General features: G+C 47.7%; 3 protein-coding genes across 6 annotated transcripts; 2 read left to right on the forward strand and 1 right to left on the reverse strand.

The window, feature by feature from the left end:
• Positions 1 to 69: 69 nt before the first annotated feature.
• ERAS (ES cell expressed Ras) lies at positions 70 to 4572 on the forward strand. Of its 4 annotated transcripts, none has more exons than XM_059883764.1 (2): positions 70 to 1423; positions 3587 to 4572. In XM_059883764.1, exon 2 carries the CDS (start codon positions 3631 to 3633, stop codon positions 4333 to 4335), a length of 705 nt encoding a protein of 234 aa, XP_059739747.1. In that variant the 5' UTR covers positions 70 to 1423; positions 3587 to 3630; the 3' UTR covers positions 4336 to 4572. The 4 variants fall into 4 exon arrangements, with proteins under 4 accessions (XP_059739747.1, XP_059739749.1, XP_015317174.1 ...); XM_059883766.1 differs by having other exon boundaries at positions 70 to 251; XM_015461688.3 differs by lacking the exon at positions 70 to 1423 and adding an exon at positions 1430 to 1907.
• A 930-nt stretch (positions 4573 to 5502) lies between these two features.
• PCSK1N (proprotein convertase subtilisin/kexin type 1 inhibitor) lies at positions 5503 to 10019 on the reverse strand. Its single transcript, NM_001083680.2, has 3 exons — positions 9836 to 10019; positions 6130 to 6602; positions 5503 to 5817 (listed from the first exon to the last, which is right to left on the reverse strand). Exons 1-3 carry the CDS (start codon positions 9947 to 9949, stop codon positions 5625 to 5627), a joined length of 780 nt encoding a protein of 259 aa, NP_001077149.1. The 5' UTR covers positions 9950 to 10019; the 3' UTR covers positions 5503 to 5624.
• Positions 10020 to 11391: 1372 nt separating this feature from the next.
• Positions 11392 to 11697, forward strand: LOC132344281 (ragulator complex protein LAMTOR5-like). The gene has a single exon (XM_059883675.1). It carries the CDS (start codon positions 11392 to 11394, stop codon positions 11665 to 11667), a length of 276 nt encoding a protein of 91 aa, XP_059739658.1. The 3' UTR covers positions 11668 to 11697.
• Positions 11698 to 16765: the final 5068 nt, after the last annotated feature.

Below are 16765 nucleotides of genomic sequence, written 5' to 3' on the forward strand. Positions count from 1 at the left end.
TGGGTAAAGAAGCCCACCCTTCTGGCCAACAGAACTGATGAGTGATGAAGGAGTGAAGGTGTGGGTCTTTATGGGTCTCTATCAGGTCAACCCCCTGTTCAACCAGTGCCCCCCCAAAATTAACTGACAATAGAGCAAGCAGCTTAACTGGCTCCATAAGAGATTAAATGGTGAACTCTGTGAGACAAGGAGCACCTGCCTTAGAAATAGAAGGCTCACAGCCAGTCCCAGCTACACCCTGGCCTGGGAAGGTGAGAAAAATGATCATGAAGTGTCCTCATTAGGCCTCAGCCTTCCCATATGTCTTTTTGTCTTGGTTGTGGGGGTGGGGAGGGGGGAACAATGTCCAGGTTTACCATGCTTAGATGTGGTGGTCATGGGTAGCTTTCTTGGGGGAAGGAGTATCTACTACTGACCAAGGGTGGGGAATTGGAGGATAATTGGGGGCGGGGGGGTTATTTCCCCTACATAATGAGAATTGCTTTGGCTACTCAAAGGAGTCCAGGCTGATGTTTCCTGGACTTGTTTTCATGGCCACCCTCGTGCTCCCAGAATGAGTATCAGAGCCTCACCCAATCAAGAAAAGATAATAGGGAAAGGGGCTGCTGGTCAGCTCAGTCATCCCCTTTAAAGGAGCATTCTGGTTGCCCCACCTCCACAACTCCTGCTTACACTTCATTGGTCAGAATTGTGTCACATGACAGCCATAGCTGCAAGGGAGTCTGGGAAATGTAGCTTGGCACATATCTATCTCAAATCAGGTTCTTTAGACCTTTACAGAATAACACCTGCTTTGCAACTTTCTCCTCCCTTCAGGACCGGATGCAACTCTCTCCCATGCTACCAAAATGCCTGCTTGAGGCAGCGCAAGCTCCCAGGCCTCAGAGAGGCCCTCACAAAACATTTCGCAAAGACGGGACACTCAGGTCAAAAATGTGACAACCGCCCCATACACTAAACACACAAAATCACGTCCCAGGTGGGGCAAGGTAAAGAGGTACAGCAGGATGCACGAGGTACACAGGGTAGTCAGCGGTACACAGGGTAGTCAGCGCTTACAGCACACCTCAAGAATACCTCAGGGCGCACTCACCTAGGAGCGCTGACAGGGGTGCGCCAGCAGAGGGGCCTGAGGGCAGCCTGATGCGCATGTGCACTCCCATCTTCCCCTTCCCCATCCCGTCACTGGGACCTGAGGGAGCATCTCCTCTGTCAGAGCGGCGGTTGGGGTCGCCACCGGCCTTCCTGGAACTGAGGTGAGCTGGGGCGCCAGGCCTCCCCCTGCGCCCCGCCCCCACACCGATCTGGGCGGTCCTTCTACTTAAGGCTGTGGGGGTGTGGCCGAGGTCAGGTGTGAGGGCAGTTTCCCCTGTTTGCCTCCTCTCCTCAGAGACCAGCAACCTGCAGCCGCCTTTGTGAGGCCGTGAGTATGGACTTGGGTGCGGGCGTAGGCCCCAAGCGGGGAGCGGGGAGTCGGGAGTTGGGCGGGAAGGTGCAGGCCGAGCGCGGCTTTGGGGTGAAACCGGGTGTGCCCCCCCTCCCAGCCCCACACCGGGCCAGCCTCCTGGGCTTTAGTCAGGGGATGCCTGACTGAGGTGGTGCGGAGCCTGGGCCACCTTGGAAGGAGATGGAGGGGACTGTCGTTGGGTGGACATGCCCCTCCCTCCTTGGGTCAGGGAGACGACAGCGGTTCATGCCTGGGGGAGGGGTCCCCTACCATCTTACACTGGCAGTTGGCACCGTTGCTTCCCCATTCCCCCGCCACCCTGCAGTGGTCTGTGTGACCTCGGGTCAGTCATCGCCACTCACTCCCAAGCCTCGCTGTTCCAGTTCCTCATTGCATGGCAGCCTCAGCCCCGGTGACCCCCGCCCAGAGCGAAGGCGCCTCGCACCCGGCCCTGTCTCAGGTGACAGCGGCCACCTCTCCGGCCGCCTGCACCCCGTCCCCTGCCTCCAAACCCTCAGCAAAAACCCTGTCAGGCAGGCCTTCGGAACATCCCAAATCCCGCTCTGCTCTCATACAGGTCCCCTACGGCCTGCATTGCTGCCCTGGCTCCTGGCTGGCCCCCTCTCCTCAGCCCATCCTCATGATCTGATCTCTCTGTTTCTGCCCCCAATCGGGGTGGGGGGACCACCAGAGCTCCATCTTCTATCAGGTCCCCCTTCCTGGTGGGAGAGCACATTCCACAGCTCTTTTCAGGGATCCTCTCAGGGCTGAGGCCCCACAGCTGGATCTCCTCCTGGGACCTTCCCCCCTACCCCAACTCTGACGCTGGGATCCCAAATGCCACAGAATTCCTCCATCCCGCCTAGCTGCCACTGCCCTGGGGCTTCTGGGGAGACTTGGGGCCTCAACCATTATGATGCATATCCTGAGGCCACACACCAAACCATGATCGGGGATGTGTATTGAAAGGGTTAATGGTGACATTCTATTAATAGTGGACGCTAATTGAGCACCTGCTGTGTCTTCTAACTGCATGGTAATTTACTTGCTTATCTTGTTTATTGTCTCTTTTTCACTTCCAGAATCCTCCCAAGGGCTGGGACTTTATTTTGTTCTCAGCCACTTCACCACCCCCACACCTCCTGCCCCCAACCCTACCTCCCATCTCCACACCCATCACAATGCCTGGCATGCAGGAAGGTCCCCGAATTAGTGAATGAAAATTAAATTATAATAGAAATGCCTAACATTAACTAAGCACCTTCTCCCTGCTTATCACCTATTATTGAAGCATTCTTACTGATTTATCTTTGTTGTCTGTTTTCCTGACTAGAAAGTCACATTCAGGAGGGCCAGGGTTTATTAATCTCTTTTTTCCCCCACCTCTTTGTCCTTGCCACACAGTAGGTTCTCAATAGCTATATGTTGAATAAGTAATAAAGACTAAATTCCAATGATTATAATTAACAGACTTCATAATTAGCTTAATTCTTTGGTTTATTGTTATCATCTTTTTAAAATTTATTTTTAATTGAAGGATAATTACTATATTGTGTTGGTTTCTTCAATACATCAACATGGATGAGCCATAGGTATTCATATATTCCCTCCCTCTTGGTGTTTCCTTCTTTTAGAACATAAACTCCTGGGGGCAGGAATGTTGCTCACCACAAACTGTGTCTGGCAGTGTGCTGGGCTGGGGTCCAACAGGGACATGATCTGAAATCGAAACTGATGAAATTCCTGCCGTCCCTCCAGAATGGAGAGGAACTGCTACTGGGCAGGGGCTATCTTTTCCAGGTGACTGGAAATGTTCTAAAATTAGATTACGGTGATGGTCACACAACTCCGTGAATGAATTTAAAAAACAATTATACACTTTAGGTTAACTTTACGGTATATAAGTTAATCAAGGTGTTTTAAAAAACCCTGCCTTCACAGAGTTTATGTTGTAAAGGGGAATAAGAGAGAATAGACAACATGAATAATGTATATACTATATTAGGTGATTGGTACACACTAGGCACTTAATAAATGTTGATTCAATGACACCTGGCTGTCCCCCTGTCCCTAAATGGTCTCACCTAATCCCCCAACCCCCTACCCCCCCTATTGTCTTTCTTCTCTTCCCATCTGCAGGGCCTGCTGTCCACATCTCTTCCCTGAGCTGCCCGCTTGGAGCCATGGCACAGCCAACAAAGCCTGACATGTTTGATTTGGGCCTGGGCACCTGGAGCCCTAGATCCCGGGAGCAGAGCCACAGGGCTTGGGGGTCACCCTCCAAGGGTGTAGGCAAGAAGCTGCCTGAGTACAAGGCAGTGGTGGTGGGCGCAAGTGGTGTGGGAAAGAGTGCACTGACCATCCAGCTGAACAACCAGTGCTTTGTGGAAGACCACGACCCCACCATCCAGGATTCCTACTGGAAGGAGATGGCCCTAGACCACGGAGGCTGCATTCTGAACGTGCTGGACACAGCGGGGCAGGCCACTCATCAGGCCCTGCGTGACCAGTGTGTGGCGATTGGCGATGGTGTGCTGGGTGTCTTCGCCCTCGATGACCCCTCATCTCTAGCCCAGCTGCAGCAGATGCGGGCCACCTGGGGCCCACACCACACCCAGCCCCTTGTCCTTGTGGGCAACAAATGTGACCTTGTGACCACTACTGGAGATGCTCGTGCCGCTGCTGCAGCCCTCGCAAAAAGCTGGGGGGCCCCTTTCGTAGAGACCTCAGCCAAGACACGCCAGGGTGTGGTAGAGGCCTTTTCCCTACTCATCCAGGAGATCCAAAGGGTCCGGGAAGCCATGGCAAAGGAGGCCACGACAGGGCCAGGTGGGGATAAAGGCCGGCACCAGAAAGCCATGTGCCACTGTGGCTGCTCTGTGGCCTGAAGGTCTTAAGTCTAGAAAAGTGGACCCTCCCCCAGACCAGGGTGATGGTTCCTTCACATGAGCCCCCGCCTACCAGCAAGTAGCTGTGTGGAACATTGTTGGTGTCTCTCTCCTGGGGAGGTTTTCTTTTGGTGATGGGCTTTTTGGCAGTGTGGGACATAGTGTTGGTTGTGTTATGTCAAGTTGAGAGATTCTGTGCAAAATTAAATAAATTGTGTTCTTAGGTTTTAAAACTGCCTCCATGCCAAGTGTTATGTGGGTGGGAATGAGACTGGGTGGGGAGAATGTTACTGAGTTGTGAGAATTCTTGCATTCAAGACATGTGGGGAAAACCCCTATATGCCAGGCCCTGCTTTGGGTACAGAAGATGTAGAGGCAAAACACTGAAAACCCCTGCCCTTGTAGATAGGACATGAGGCTATGTAGTAAAGGCAGGTGGAGGAATAGAGTGACGTGGAGGTCAAGGAAAGCCTTAGTAGGTGGTATTTGAGCAAAATCTTGTGGAAAACTAGGGGCAGAGGGAATAGCCAGTGCGCACCAGTTACCACCACACTGACTCCCAATATCTTTAGGGCTGGGGTAACAGTACAGTAAGAGTGGCCTCTATACTATTAATATCTAATTAGATATTTAAACATTACATATCAAGCTAACAATTCATCCTATCCTCCTAATTTGATGAATACATTTTCTCAATGATCTGAAAGCCCAGAAAGTTCCATGCCAGAAGGTGACAGCATTGGGAGGGCTGACCCCTGGCCAGCAGCCCATTCCCTTTCTCTTCCCTCAGGTAGCCCCTCCCCATGTCAGGGAGTTCATGTGTGCAAGTGGACATCCCAGCACCATCCAAGCTCTATTCACCTGCCTCACAAACAGCTTGGTCCTTGGGATGGACTCTGAGAAGGTGCTGCTGAAAGTGGCCCTCAAAAATTTCTGGGCTCCCCATTCCCAACCGAGGCCTAGAAATGGGGCACAAAATCTGGTAGGCACTGCCATTGCCCACATGGAGATCTCCCCAGGGAGGAGAGGCAGAGACTGCAGGGAGGGGGTTGTCTTAAAAGTGCTGGGCCGAGGGCTGGGGCTCCTCTTCCTTTGTCTAAGAAGGGCCATCACCACTTAGTCCACAGGCCCCTTAGACACTGTCACTCACACAAACAAGTACACAGCTGCTTCAGATTATATTTATTGTGGGGTTGGGTGGGGATCCTGGGGTTCCAGGGCAGCAACTGTGGCTGGCGGGAGCTGGCAGGGTGTCCTGGACAGGAGGGTGCACGGGATCCAGGCGGTGCTCAGGGCAGGAGGCGGCGCGCCGGCGCTTGGGGTGCGGGGGTCTCCAGACGCTTCACACGCAGCAGGGCCCCCAGCACACCCTCAGGGGGTAGCTCAGGGCCAGTATCCTGGTCGGCGGCGCGGCGGAGGCGACGCGGGGCAGCGACGGCTTCGGTGTCGGCGATTCCCGTTAGGATCCGCCCCAACAAATACCTGCAGTGAGGAGGTGTCCGTGAGTCAACTCCTCGGCCCTAGGACCTGGAGGCCGCCGGTACCTCTAACCTCTCTGGGACCCGGCAGCCTCCTCCCACTCAGGCGTCCAACCGCTTTCTGGAGACAGGTGTCCCTGCCTTCCACTCCAGCCATTCGGACGAAGGGAGCCAGCCAGGCACCTCTGCCCCGACCTAGGGTCCCAGGACCTAGGTGTTCGCACCTCCACCCTGTAAAGAAGGCCCTCCGCCGCTCCTCGCCCCCTTCCTCCCAGGATGATGGCGCCCGCCCCCCGACCACCCTTCGTGGAGGTACCTCAGCAGCTCGGGGTCCAGGTCTGGCGTCTCGTCGCCGGCGTCCTCGCCATCGGGGCCCGTGGGGCCATCGTCGTAGACTGGGGGCCGGAGTCTGAGCGCCGCGGCGGGGGCAGGGGCGGGGACAAGCTGGGCTGCCAGGGCCGCCGGGTCCAGGCGGGCGCGGAGCAGGGCGCGGGCGAGCTGCGCGGCGGGCGCGTCGGGGTCGTTCTCCAGGCCCAGGGCTGGGTCACTGGTGCGGGGTGCGCCCCAGATGCGCCGGAGCTGCGCCAGGACGCGCGCCTGCTGATCCTCGGCCTCCTGCGCCTCAGCCCGCGCCCGCTCCTGCCGCTCGGCCTCCAGCAGGTGCGCCAGCGCCCGCGCCAGCTCCTGCACAGCCCCCGCAGCCTCTCCCCTCGGCGCCGCCCGCCGGAAGCGGCGGTGACCGCTGGCCTCAGCCAAGGGCGGCGAGGCTGCGCCCAGGCTGCGGGGCTCCTGCGGGAAGACAGGTTGGAGCGGGGAGGTCTTAAGCATTCGCCCGGCCAGGGACTCCCAACCCGCAGGACTCCGCGGACCCCAAATATCCCTAGATGCCACCAAAGGTGCCATGGGCCCTCGAATATGAGTAGACACCCCTAAGGCCAATGGAGACCCACAAATATCTCTGGTCACACTTAAGGCCACCAAAGACCCCTAGATTCAACTCCCCGCCCCACCCCCCCCACCCCCCCATCGCGAACGATTTCCTAGTGACTCAGACCTTGCCCCGCCCGGGGCTGCTGAAGACCAGGTTTCTTTATAGGAATAGAGATGGTAGATATGACAGCAATGTATTTCTCTATATTAATGTTGTGGACAATAGGAACTTATATTTGCATTTTACAGATTCCTACTGTCCATTTGTTTTACCCAAAAGGTAGCAGACTGTTCTTTGCCTTGTTTTTTGGAATCTATGTCTAGATCCTACCCTAAAAGCATCCTTTCTCTCTTCGATCCTTCCTTTCTTCTGCTTTGAATCCCTCTCCTATGGATGTACAATAGTTTATTTAACCAATCCAACTGATGAACATTGGGGATGTTTCCAATCTTTTTCTATTCTTATAAATAATGTCGGAATGAAAAACTGTGTTCATATATCATTTATATATCTTTTGTATACATATATTACAAGTCTATCTGTAAAATAAATTACCCAATGACTAATGTTCAGTTCAGGCAGTTTTTAAGCAATTTCAGTAAGTTTAAAGAAATAAAAGATATCAAAAGTATGAGAAGGGAACAAAAGACCATTAAATGGCCATAAAGGTTTGAAAAAGAGACATACAGAACATTTAGAAAAATAAATGACATTAAAAATTGAATGGGCAAGTTAAACCACAGATTCAGTGCAGTGGAAGAAATAGGATTGAACAGAACTTGGAAACAGATGCACACACACTGACACTTGCTATGACAGAGGGGACACTGCAGAGCTATGAGGGACAGGAACAACTTCAGTAAATTGTGCAGGAAAAATAAGTGATCCAAATTTGGGAACAATGGAAAGGGAAAAAATTAATTTGACTACATTCAAGCTAAGAATTTCTTTTTATCCCAAGACACCATAAAAAGAATGAAAAGTAAAATCAGAGTAGGAGAATATGCTTGTAACACAAATAATCAATAAAGGAACAATGTCCAATATACCAAAAATTCCTAAAAAGCAGTAAGAGAAAAGCAAATTAATATAAAAATGGGCAAAACTGATGATCAAGTATTTCACAAAAAAGGAACCAAAAACAGTTACTAAGCAAATGAAAACTAGTGAACCTCATTAGTAATCAGGAAAATGCAAATTAAAACACCAGTGAGATACACTATGCAGGGGGAGTGCAAAAGACTGCCAAAATTAAAGTCTGACTATGTCAAATGTTGATGTCGACGTAGAAAAAATGGAGGCTTTTATACATTGCTGCTGGGAACTCAACTGTCAAAATAGCGCTGAGGAACAATTTGGCAACGTCTTGAAAGATGCACATATCATATGCCCCACTCCCGGGGTGTTACACTCCAGAGTAGCTTTTGTGCATATACTACTGGACAAGGGTTCATGAAAAATTACAGCAGCACTATTCATAACAGCATAAAAGTGAAGGAAGGAAAAAAGAAACACCTAGAAACAACCCAAATGTTGTTGCTAACATATTGAAAATGCATCTATAAATCATGATATACACATACACTCATGATATACTCATAGTGTAAAATATTATGCAGTAATAAAAATAAATTAATTATAGCCACATACTTCAATGTGGATGAATCTCACAATGTGTAAAAAAAATCAAGTTCCAGAATTCCACTGCAGACTGCCTGTTACAACCAGACACCCTGATGACTTCCTAGTGACCCCTAGTGACTACCAGGAGCCAGACACCCAGTATGATTCCATCTCTGTGAGGAAAAACTAAACAAGATATTGTTTAGAGATACAGACATAGATGATAAGCTACAAACAAAAGTAAGGGTTAACAGAAAATACAGGATAATGATTATGGAAGAGAGAGACTGCTGCGGTGAGAGGCACCCAAGGGCTTCTAACTATTGGTCATGTTTGATTTAAGCTGAGTAATGGGCACACAAAGGGATTATTTTATCATTATTTCTTACACTGTATATATACATATCTTTAGATATATTCTCATATATAAAGAATACTTTTAAAAAACCATCCTTGATGCAGACAGCCTTTAACTCTACATTATAGAAGGATGTGCTCCAAATGCCCTTGATGGCCACCACCCCTGAGACCCCCCCAGGGAATCACACACGTCAATCGTGCCCTTACACACACTACTTGGACTGACAAGCCTTGAGATGTCAAATATGCAACCCAACACTGCCACATCCACACTCGGGGGGCTGCACACATTCACACTAACCAATGCTATGCAGTTACAATCGCCAAGCCATCTAGATGCAAGAACACGCACCACCCTTAAAGACATAATGCCGCACAGAGAGCAACATCATGGCTCCTCTCTCCACAATGACACAGCTCCACAAAGAAACAGTCTCATCAACACATATACAAAATCCTAGTCTCTCAGTTCAACAGAACCGAAATGGGGTGTGCACCTAGGGGATGCAAAGACCACTCCCTCCCAAACAAAAAGACAATCACACAGACACACACCCAAACACAGACACACCCATAAGTCACACCATCACCACAGGAATCACAAACACACCGATGTCACACTGAGAAAACTCACACACAGAAGCTTCACACACAATGCACACCCGGACCCACAAAGGCACCTTTGTATGGATGCTCATAAGCACTTACATCAAAAGAAACACACAGAGACAGCACACACTCATATCCCTGTCATCACATCTTGTGGACACAGACCGAGGCCCGCATCCCCCGTCTTACAGTGTGCTACGCCCGTGGACAGCGCCACAGGAGGCGGGCGGGGCGAGGCCAGGCCCAGCGCCTAGTGCGGAGGGATGCGCAGGGCGCGGCGGCCAGACGACCCCCAGACACTGCCACCCACACACCCAAGAGACGGAGGCTGGCATGGCCTGGGCGCAGACTGGAGGCTGGACCCCAGGCCCCCACGGCCGATCTCTCCACAGGTCCCGAGAACTGGGGCCAGCGAGGATAAGGGGCCAGTGGCCAGGCACCGACCCTCGCCTGTAGCATCCTCCCCCCACCCCCACCCAGCGCCCGACCCGGGTCGCACCTTTACCGGCCTTGCGCAGAGAGTGCGGGGTGGCCCAAGTAAGCCCAAGAGCAGCAGCACCAAAAGGCCGACGCCCCCGGCCCGCGGCCCGTGGAGCAGTGGCGACCCCGCCATGCTGCCCCAGCGAGCCGGGCTCCGGACGGGCGGACTGACTGGCAAGTGCGCAGCGCCTGAGCTACCCTGCACCGCTGCGGTGCTTTGCGGCTGCGCACGCTGAGGAATCTTGCCCTTCCCTGCCCATCCCATCCTGTCTACGCAGGCGCAGCCTTTAGCTCCCGCAGCCTCTGCATCCTGCCCGTTTCCAAGGAGATGCCCGAGGGGCAAGATGATGAGCTGGAGCCTTTGATGGCGGTTGCCATGGCAGTCGGAGGCCAGTAGCCAGAGCAACAGACTTGGCTGTCGCCTCAGCAGACAGGCAGGAAAAATGACTCAGTGGAGTGGAATGGGGGTCTGGTCCCCTCTGCCGCCCCACTTCTTGGGGAGGAGATATACGATTTTGTTCATTGGATAAACAGTTACGGATGGCCTATGGACCATGGCCTTTATAGAGTGATGAGTTCAATTAGTTCACCATTCTAAGGTGCTGTCCCTTACCTGCATAAAGCGGTTACTAGTAACTGTCTCCCAGAGTGGCTTTGAAGGTTTAATAAGAATGGTATTTAGAGGACTTCCCTGGTGGTCCTGTGGTTGAGACTTCACCTTCCAATGCAGGGAGCAATGGATTCAATCCCTCATCAGGAAGCTAAGATCCTACATGCCTCCTAGCGGAAAACCAAAACATAAAACAAAGTAATGTCATAACATATTCAATTAAAAAAAAAAAACTTTTAAAAAATGGCATTTAGTAGGAGCTCAATAAAAGTTCCTTTCTATCCTTTCCTTGTCTCTTTCCCAGTATCTTCATCTCTCCATTGCTCTGTTTCTCTTTCTGACCTTATATGCCCATAGGTCTCTCTGTCTTCCCCTCCCATCTATCTCTTCCTGCCTCTGATTCTTTCTCTCCCTTCATCTCTGCAACCTTCCTCCTGTCTCTGTCTTTATTTTGTTGTCTCTATCTACTTGTCTTCCATAGATACGTAGATCGATTTCACTCATAAATTGTTCCAAAAGGATTTTAAGCCATGTAAAATGATACAGCAAACAAAACAAAACTTTGATAAAAATTTCTGTATCTATAGGGGGAAAAATAACAGGAAGGGCATATCAGTGGTTATTGTGGGTGCAGCGGGAGATGACAGATGCTTTTGTCACATTCTCCTTTACATTTTTCTCTGTTATCTGAAAAAAAGTTTCAATGAATATGTATTATTATTATAACCAGATTTTTAAAAGGTATTTTCATTTTGGTTGGAATTTAAAAAGTGTGGTAACATGACACAAATCAAAAGTGAATAAAAGAAAGATCCATTTGTGTTGCTGTGAGTATATCTAATCCATTCTAACTGCTTCTACTGTGCGTGCTCAGTCGTGTCCAACTCTTGCTCGGTGAGAATACTGGAGTGGGGACCAAGGAGCACCTCACACCCGTGGCAAAGAAGGAGGCGACATGCGGCGGGATGGAGGCTACCTTAGAGCAGCACTTGGAGGACACAATGAAGAATCCATCCATTTTCGGAATCCTGTGCACAGATTCACAGGGACTCAATCTAGGTTGCTGCGGAACCCTGTCAGATGAGCATGCTGGGGTGATATCTGTTCTAGCCCAGCAAGCAGCTAAGCTAACCTCGGACCCCACTGATATTCTTGTGGTGTATCTAGAATCAAATAATGGGAACATTATGATCCAGAAACACGATGGCATCACAGTGGCAGTTCACAAAATGGCCTCCTGACAACTCGTATCAGTTCTCCAGCAGCCTGTCACAGGGACTCATTCATACCTTATGTTAATTATCTTATAGAACTATTAGACCATTCATGTAATATGTATTGAGCACTTTTCTATTAATTTTAGAGTAGGCTGCATTTTGACACTCTGTGGATCGACTTATCAAAATACTAGTTAAGGAAAGTATCATGTTTTGAAGCAACATATTTAGGTCACCTTGTATATAGAATTTTGTTAAGTTTAATACACCTGGTTGGAGGAAAAAGGAGAATACTGGAGTGGGTTGCCAGGGGATCTTCCCGACCCAGGGATCTCCTGTGGCTCCTGCATTGGCAGGTGGATTCTTTACCACTTGAGCCACCTGGGAAGCCCCAAAATCCTTATACACATCCACTTATGAACCTGAAGATTATATGCTCAGGGATGATGTAATGGACACACAATTAAGATGGCCCCCATGATCCTTGTCTCCTTGTATTCTCATCCTTGGGTAATCCCCTCCCTTTGAATATGTGTGTGTCCAAAGGTGATCAGATGTATGTGATTACATGTAGATAATCATGTTAAAAATGAGGTGGAAATGATCAACTTGTGAGGCAACTCCCACTCCCTTTCATGAAACAATTGACCACTTTGGAGAACCTCACATGGCAAGAAATAGAGGGTGGCCTTTAGGAGCTAAGAGTGACCCCAGCTGACAGCCAGCAAGAAATTGAAGCCTTCTGTCCTATGACTGCAAGGAACTGAATTCTGCCAACAACCTGAGTGAGCTTGAAAACAGATCCTTCCCCAGACGAGCATCAGATGAGACTATAGCCCTGGTCAACACCTTCATTTCAACTTTGTGAGACCCTAAGCAAAGAACCCAATTAAACCATACCCTGACTCCTGACCCACAGATACTGTTAGTTAATGTTTTAAGCTGAGAAGTTTATGGTAATATTGTTACACAAAAGATAATCTGAATAAAAGAAGACATGTTTCATTCTCTTGGATGAGACTATTTCATATTATAACTATTTCAGTTACATCCAAATTACTATATAATTTCTATATAACCTTAATTTAAATCCCAGCTGAACATTTTAAGGAAAATCAATAAATCTTATTCAATAAAGTATATAAAGAGTCCACACAAAACTTTTACATGCATGTTCAAAGCAGCATTTTTCATAATAGCCCCCAAATAGAAACAACTCAAATATCTGTCAACTGATGACTGGATAGACAAAATGAGGTATATCCATAAAATGGAATATTACTCATCCATAAAAAGAAACAAAGTACTGATACATGTTGCAATATGGATGAAACCTGAAAATATGCAGAGTGAAAAGGAGCCAGACACAAAAAGTCACATAATTTGTGATTCCATTTATGTGAAATGCTCAGAATAAGCAAATTCATAGAGACAGTTGATTAGTAGTTGCCAGGGGCTGAGGGGAGAAGAGAAGGGAACAGGGGTGGCTGCAAATAAGTACAGGGTTTCTTTTTGAGGTGATGAAAATGTTCTGGTGTTAGATAACGGTGATGGGTGACCAACTTAGTGAATATACTAAAAACCATTGAATTGTACACTTTAAAATGATGAATCTCGTGTATGTGGATTATATCTCAATAAATAAATATCTATAAAAAAGAATAAAGATTTGTGAAGTGCTAAATCATTTCTGAAAAAGATAAAAAAGTAGACTTGACTTATCAGGTATTAGGATGTGTTCTAAGGCCAGAAAGGTAAGATGGTGTATGGAAAACTGAAAGAAAATAAGCTGGAGTCCTACCTCACACCATATACAAACAATAGCTCCGGACAGGTTAAAGATTTTCATGTAAAAGAAAACACTATACGTTAATAGAAAAATATGCCATGTGACCTAGGGATGGGGACGGACTTCCTGAACAAAACTTCAAAAGCACAAACCACAAGGAAGAATGTTAATGATGATGTACATATCAAAATTTACAGTTTCTGTTTAATAAAAGACCCTATACACAAAGTTAACAGATGAAACAGCAAATATCTATTTGCTATAGCTGAAATCACCAGAGATTAAACATCCAGAATATAAAAGTGACTTTGAGAAACAGCAAGAAAAAAACAAGAGCCTCAAAGAAAAATGGGCAAAGGATAGGAATAGAAAGCTCACACAAGAGGAAACCCATGAGGTTATCAAGCATGTGAAGACATACTCAATTTTACTAATCATTAGAGAAGTGCAATTTTTTTAATTGAACAAATTTTTCCATTTTTAATAGAAAAAATGTTAGGCAATATGACTTCTACACTGTAGACTTGTTCCTGCTTGAGCTGCTCACTGCTCAAAAGCCAATAAAATGAAACATTATTTTATATCCATCACACTGGAAAAAATTAGAAAACTGAATCACATGAAATTTGGCAGTCTTATGGAGATACAGGGACCTTCATGTACTGTTGGTGAGAGTCTGGGCTTAAGCAGTCATTTTGGGCAATTGTCTGGCAGTACTCAACCAAATTTAGCCTGTATACCAGAGTTGTCAAGTACCCAGTGTAAGAGGGTCTACCACCCATAGTGGGGGAGGGGGCTGGGAAAATTCCCCCTGAGAAAGGGTATCTATGCTGAGATCTAAAGATCCAGGAGGAGTTACCCAGGGAGATGGGTATAGGGGGAAAGCATTTCAGGCGAGGGAATTGCACAAGAAAAGGATCTAAGCTGAGAAGCAGCATGGCATGTTCAAGGAAGTGAAGTAAGGCTGGTGAGCCTGAAGCACAGCGGGACATGTTTTAATTCGCTGTATTTTGAAGCCTTCTGAGAGAGTGTGGCAAAATGGTCTAATGAGCAGACACATCTACCTCCCTTCCTTCCCCCAAATTCCCCCAAAGCAATCCCCCAAAATACCTTGAGTGGTGCTTTTCAAGGGAGTCATCAGGGGACCAATTATTCTGAGGCATTCTTTAGGAGACAGATTGCAGATGGAGTCAAGCCATCCAGGGTGATGGGGTGGGCAGGGGGGGGAGAGCTAAGAATCAACCCCCAATTACAACGGATGGGGATAGACTTTTGCAGAAGTAAAAACATAAAAACAAGTCCATTGGCTCTCTGTGGTTGTCATTCCTGCTGTTTGCTAGGATTTTCATTTTTTCTCCCTTTCAGGACCATGGAAGGTGGGATGATTGTACTTCCTCATGACTGAGTGGAAACAGCCAGTGTGGCCTCAGGCTGGAGCACTTGATTGCCAGTATGAGCTCCTCCAGAGCTCTGTCACTCTAATTCTTTTTATTTTATTTTATTTTAAAAAATTTATTTGGCTGCATCTGGTCTCAGCTGTTGGCACACGGGCTCTCTAGTTGTGGTGTAGGGGCTTAGTTGCCTCAAAGCATGTGGAATCCTAGTTCCCTGACCAGGGGATGGAACCCATGTCCCCAGCACTGCAAGGTGGACTCTCAACCACTGGACCACCAGGGAAGTCCCAGTCTGATTCTTCAAAAATAGCCTGTATTTACTGTTACTCCCAAATTCGTATCTCTAGCCCAGGCTTCTTGGGATTCAAACTCCAAAAGCCTCCTCAACATTTCTACTTGGGTAGAAAGAAGCATTTCAATGTTAACTTCCCCAAACTCCAACTGTTGATTTACTGTCTTCCAAGGCCTGCTCTTCCACTATAAAGACAAAAACAAAACAAAAACTCTATTCTTCTCTCAGTCTCCCCCATCTCCATAAGTGGTCCATCATTCACCCAGCTTCTCAGATCAAAAACCATAAAGCATCCTTTAAACAAAAATTATTGTAGTATAATTGATTTACAATGTTTTATTAGTTTCAGGTGTACAACAAAGTGAATGTATATGTCTATTTTCTTTCAGAAATATTGAATAGAGTTCCCTGTGCTATGCAGAAGGTCCTTGTTAGTTGTCTATTTTATATATAGTAACACGTGCATGTAGAGCTTCCCCAGTGGTTCAGCAAAAAATAACCCATCTGCCAATGCAGGAGACTCAGGAGACACAGGTTCAATCCTTGGATCAGGAAGATCCTCTGGAGGAGCAAGCCACTCCAATATTCTTGCCTGGAGAATGCCATGGACAGAGGAGCCTGGTGGATTACAGTCCATACGGTCCCAAAGAGCTGGATACAATGAGCGACTGAAAACACACACACACAATTTGTGTATGTTAATCCCAATCTCCTAATTTACCACCTTCCCCCATATATCCCCTTTGGTAATTATAAGTTTGATTTTGAGATCTGAGCTTGTTTCTGTTTTGTAAAAAATTCATTTGTATCATTTTCTATAAGATTCCACATATAAACGATGTTATATGATATTTGTCTTTCTCTGACTTACTTTACTTAGTATGATAATCTCTAGGTAAATCCATGTTGTGGCAAATGGCATTATTTCATTCTTTTAAAAACCATAAAACACCCTTGATACCTCTCTTTTTCTCACCTCCACATCCAGTCTATGAGCAAATCCTTTAAAATAGATCCATAATCCAACCCCTTCTCTTCGCCTCCACTGCCAGCACTACCATGTGTCATTTGGACCCTTGCAGTAGCCACCTCACCAGTCTCCCTGCTTCTTTCCTTGCCCCCTGATAGTTTCTTTTCCTCATAGCAGCCAGAGGGACCCTATTCTAATTAATGTTCCTATGTACTCAGCATTCCTTCCCAGCTCCCATCAGAATAAAAGCTGAAGTCCATGTACCCACATAAAGCCTATGGTCCATGAGGTCCTGTGAGATCTTGCCCATGTTACCTCTCTGACCTCCCATCCTACCACTGTCCCCCTCATTTTCTCTGTACCTGCACTGGTCTCCTTTCTGTTCTTCATACATGCCGAGCATGTTCCCAACCTCAGTGTCTTTGCATTTGCTATTCATTTTGCATGTGGCTTGTTCCTTTGTTTCATCCTGGTCTCTTTGGGTATCACCCCTTCACAGAGGCCTTCCTTGATCTTTCTACCTCATTCTCTGTGTCTAGGTCTGCTTTATTTTCCACTGTAGCACTTATCAATTTCTTTCATCATATTTCCTCTATAATGCTTTATATACTATCTCCCCAATTACAGTGTAAGTTTCACGGGGACAGTCTTCAATCTCTTCACCACTGCATCCCCAA

Source organism: Bos taurus, chromosome X (assembly GCF_002263795.3).
Source record: "Bos taurus isolate L1 Dominette 01449 registration number 42190680 breed Hereford chromosome X, ARS-UCD2.0, whole genome shotgun sequence".
Classification (NCBI taxonomy): domain Eukaryota; kingdom Metazoa; phylum Chordata; class Mammalia; order Artiodactyla; family Bovidae; genus Bos; species Bos taurus.

Bases quoted from the DNA above. Each gene is read 5' to 3' on its own strand.
- PCSK1N (NM_001083680.2), bottom strand. From the start codon at position 9,949: ATGGCGGGGTCGCCACTGCTCCACGGGCCGCGGGCCGGGGGCGTCGGC. The intron at 6,603-9,835 runs GTGCGACCCGGG...GTCTTCCCGCAG, and splicing joins TCTGCGCAAGGCCGGTAAAG to GAGCCCCGCAGCCTGGGCGC. The intron at 5,818-6,129 runs GTACCTCCACGA...TCCTCACTGCAG, and splicing joins CTGGACCCCGAGCTGCTGAG to GTATTTGTTGGGGCGGATCC.
- ERAS (XM_015461688.3), top strand. From the start codon at position 1,628: ATGGAGGGGACTGTCGTTGGGTGGACATGCCCCTCCCTCCTTGGGTCA. The intron at 1,908-3,586 runs GTGACAGCGGCC...TCCCATCTGCAG, and splicing joins CGCACCCGGCCCTGTCTCAG to GGCCTGCTGTCCACATCTCT.
- LOC132344281 (XM_059883675.1), top strand. From the start codon at position 11,392: ATGGAGGCTACCTTAGAGCAGCACTTGGAGGACACAATGAAGAATCCA.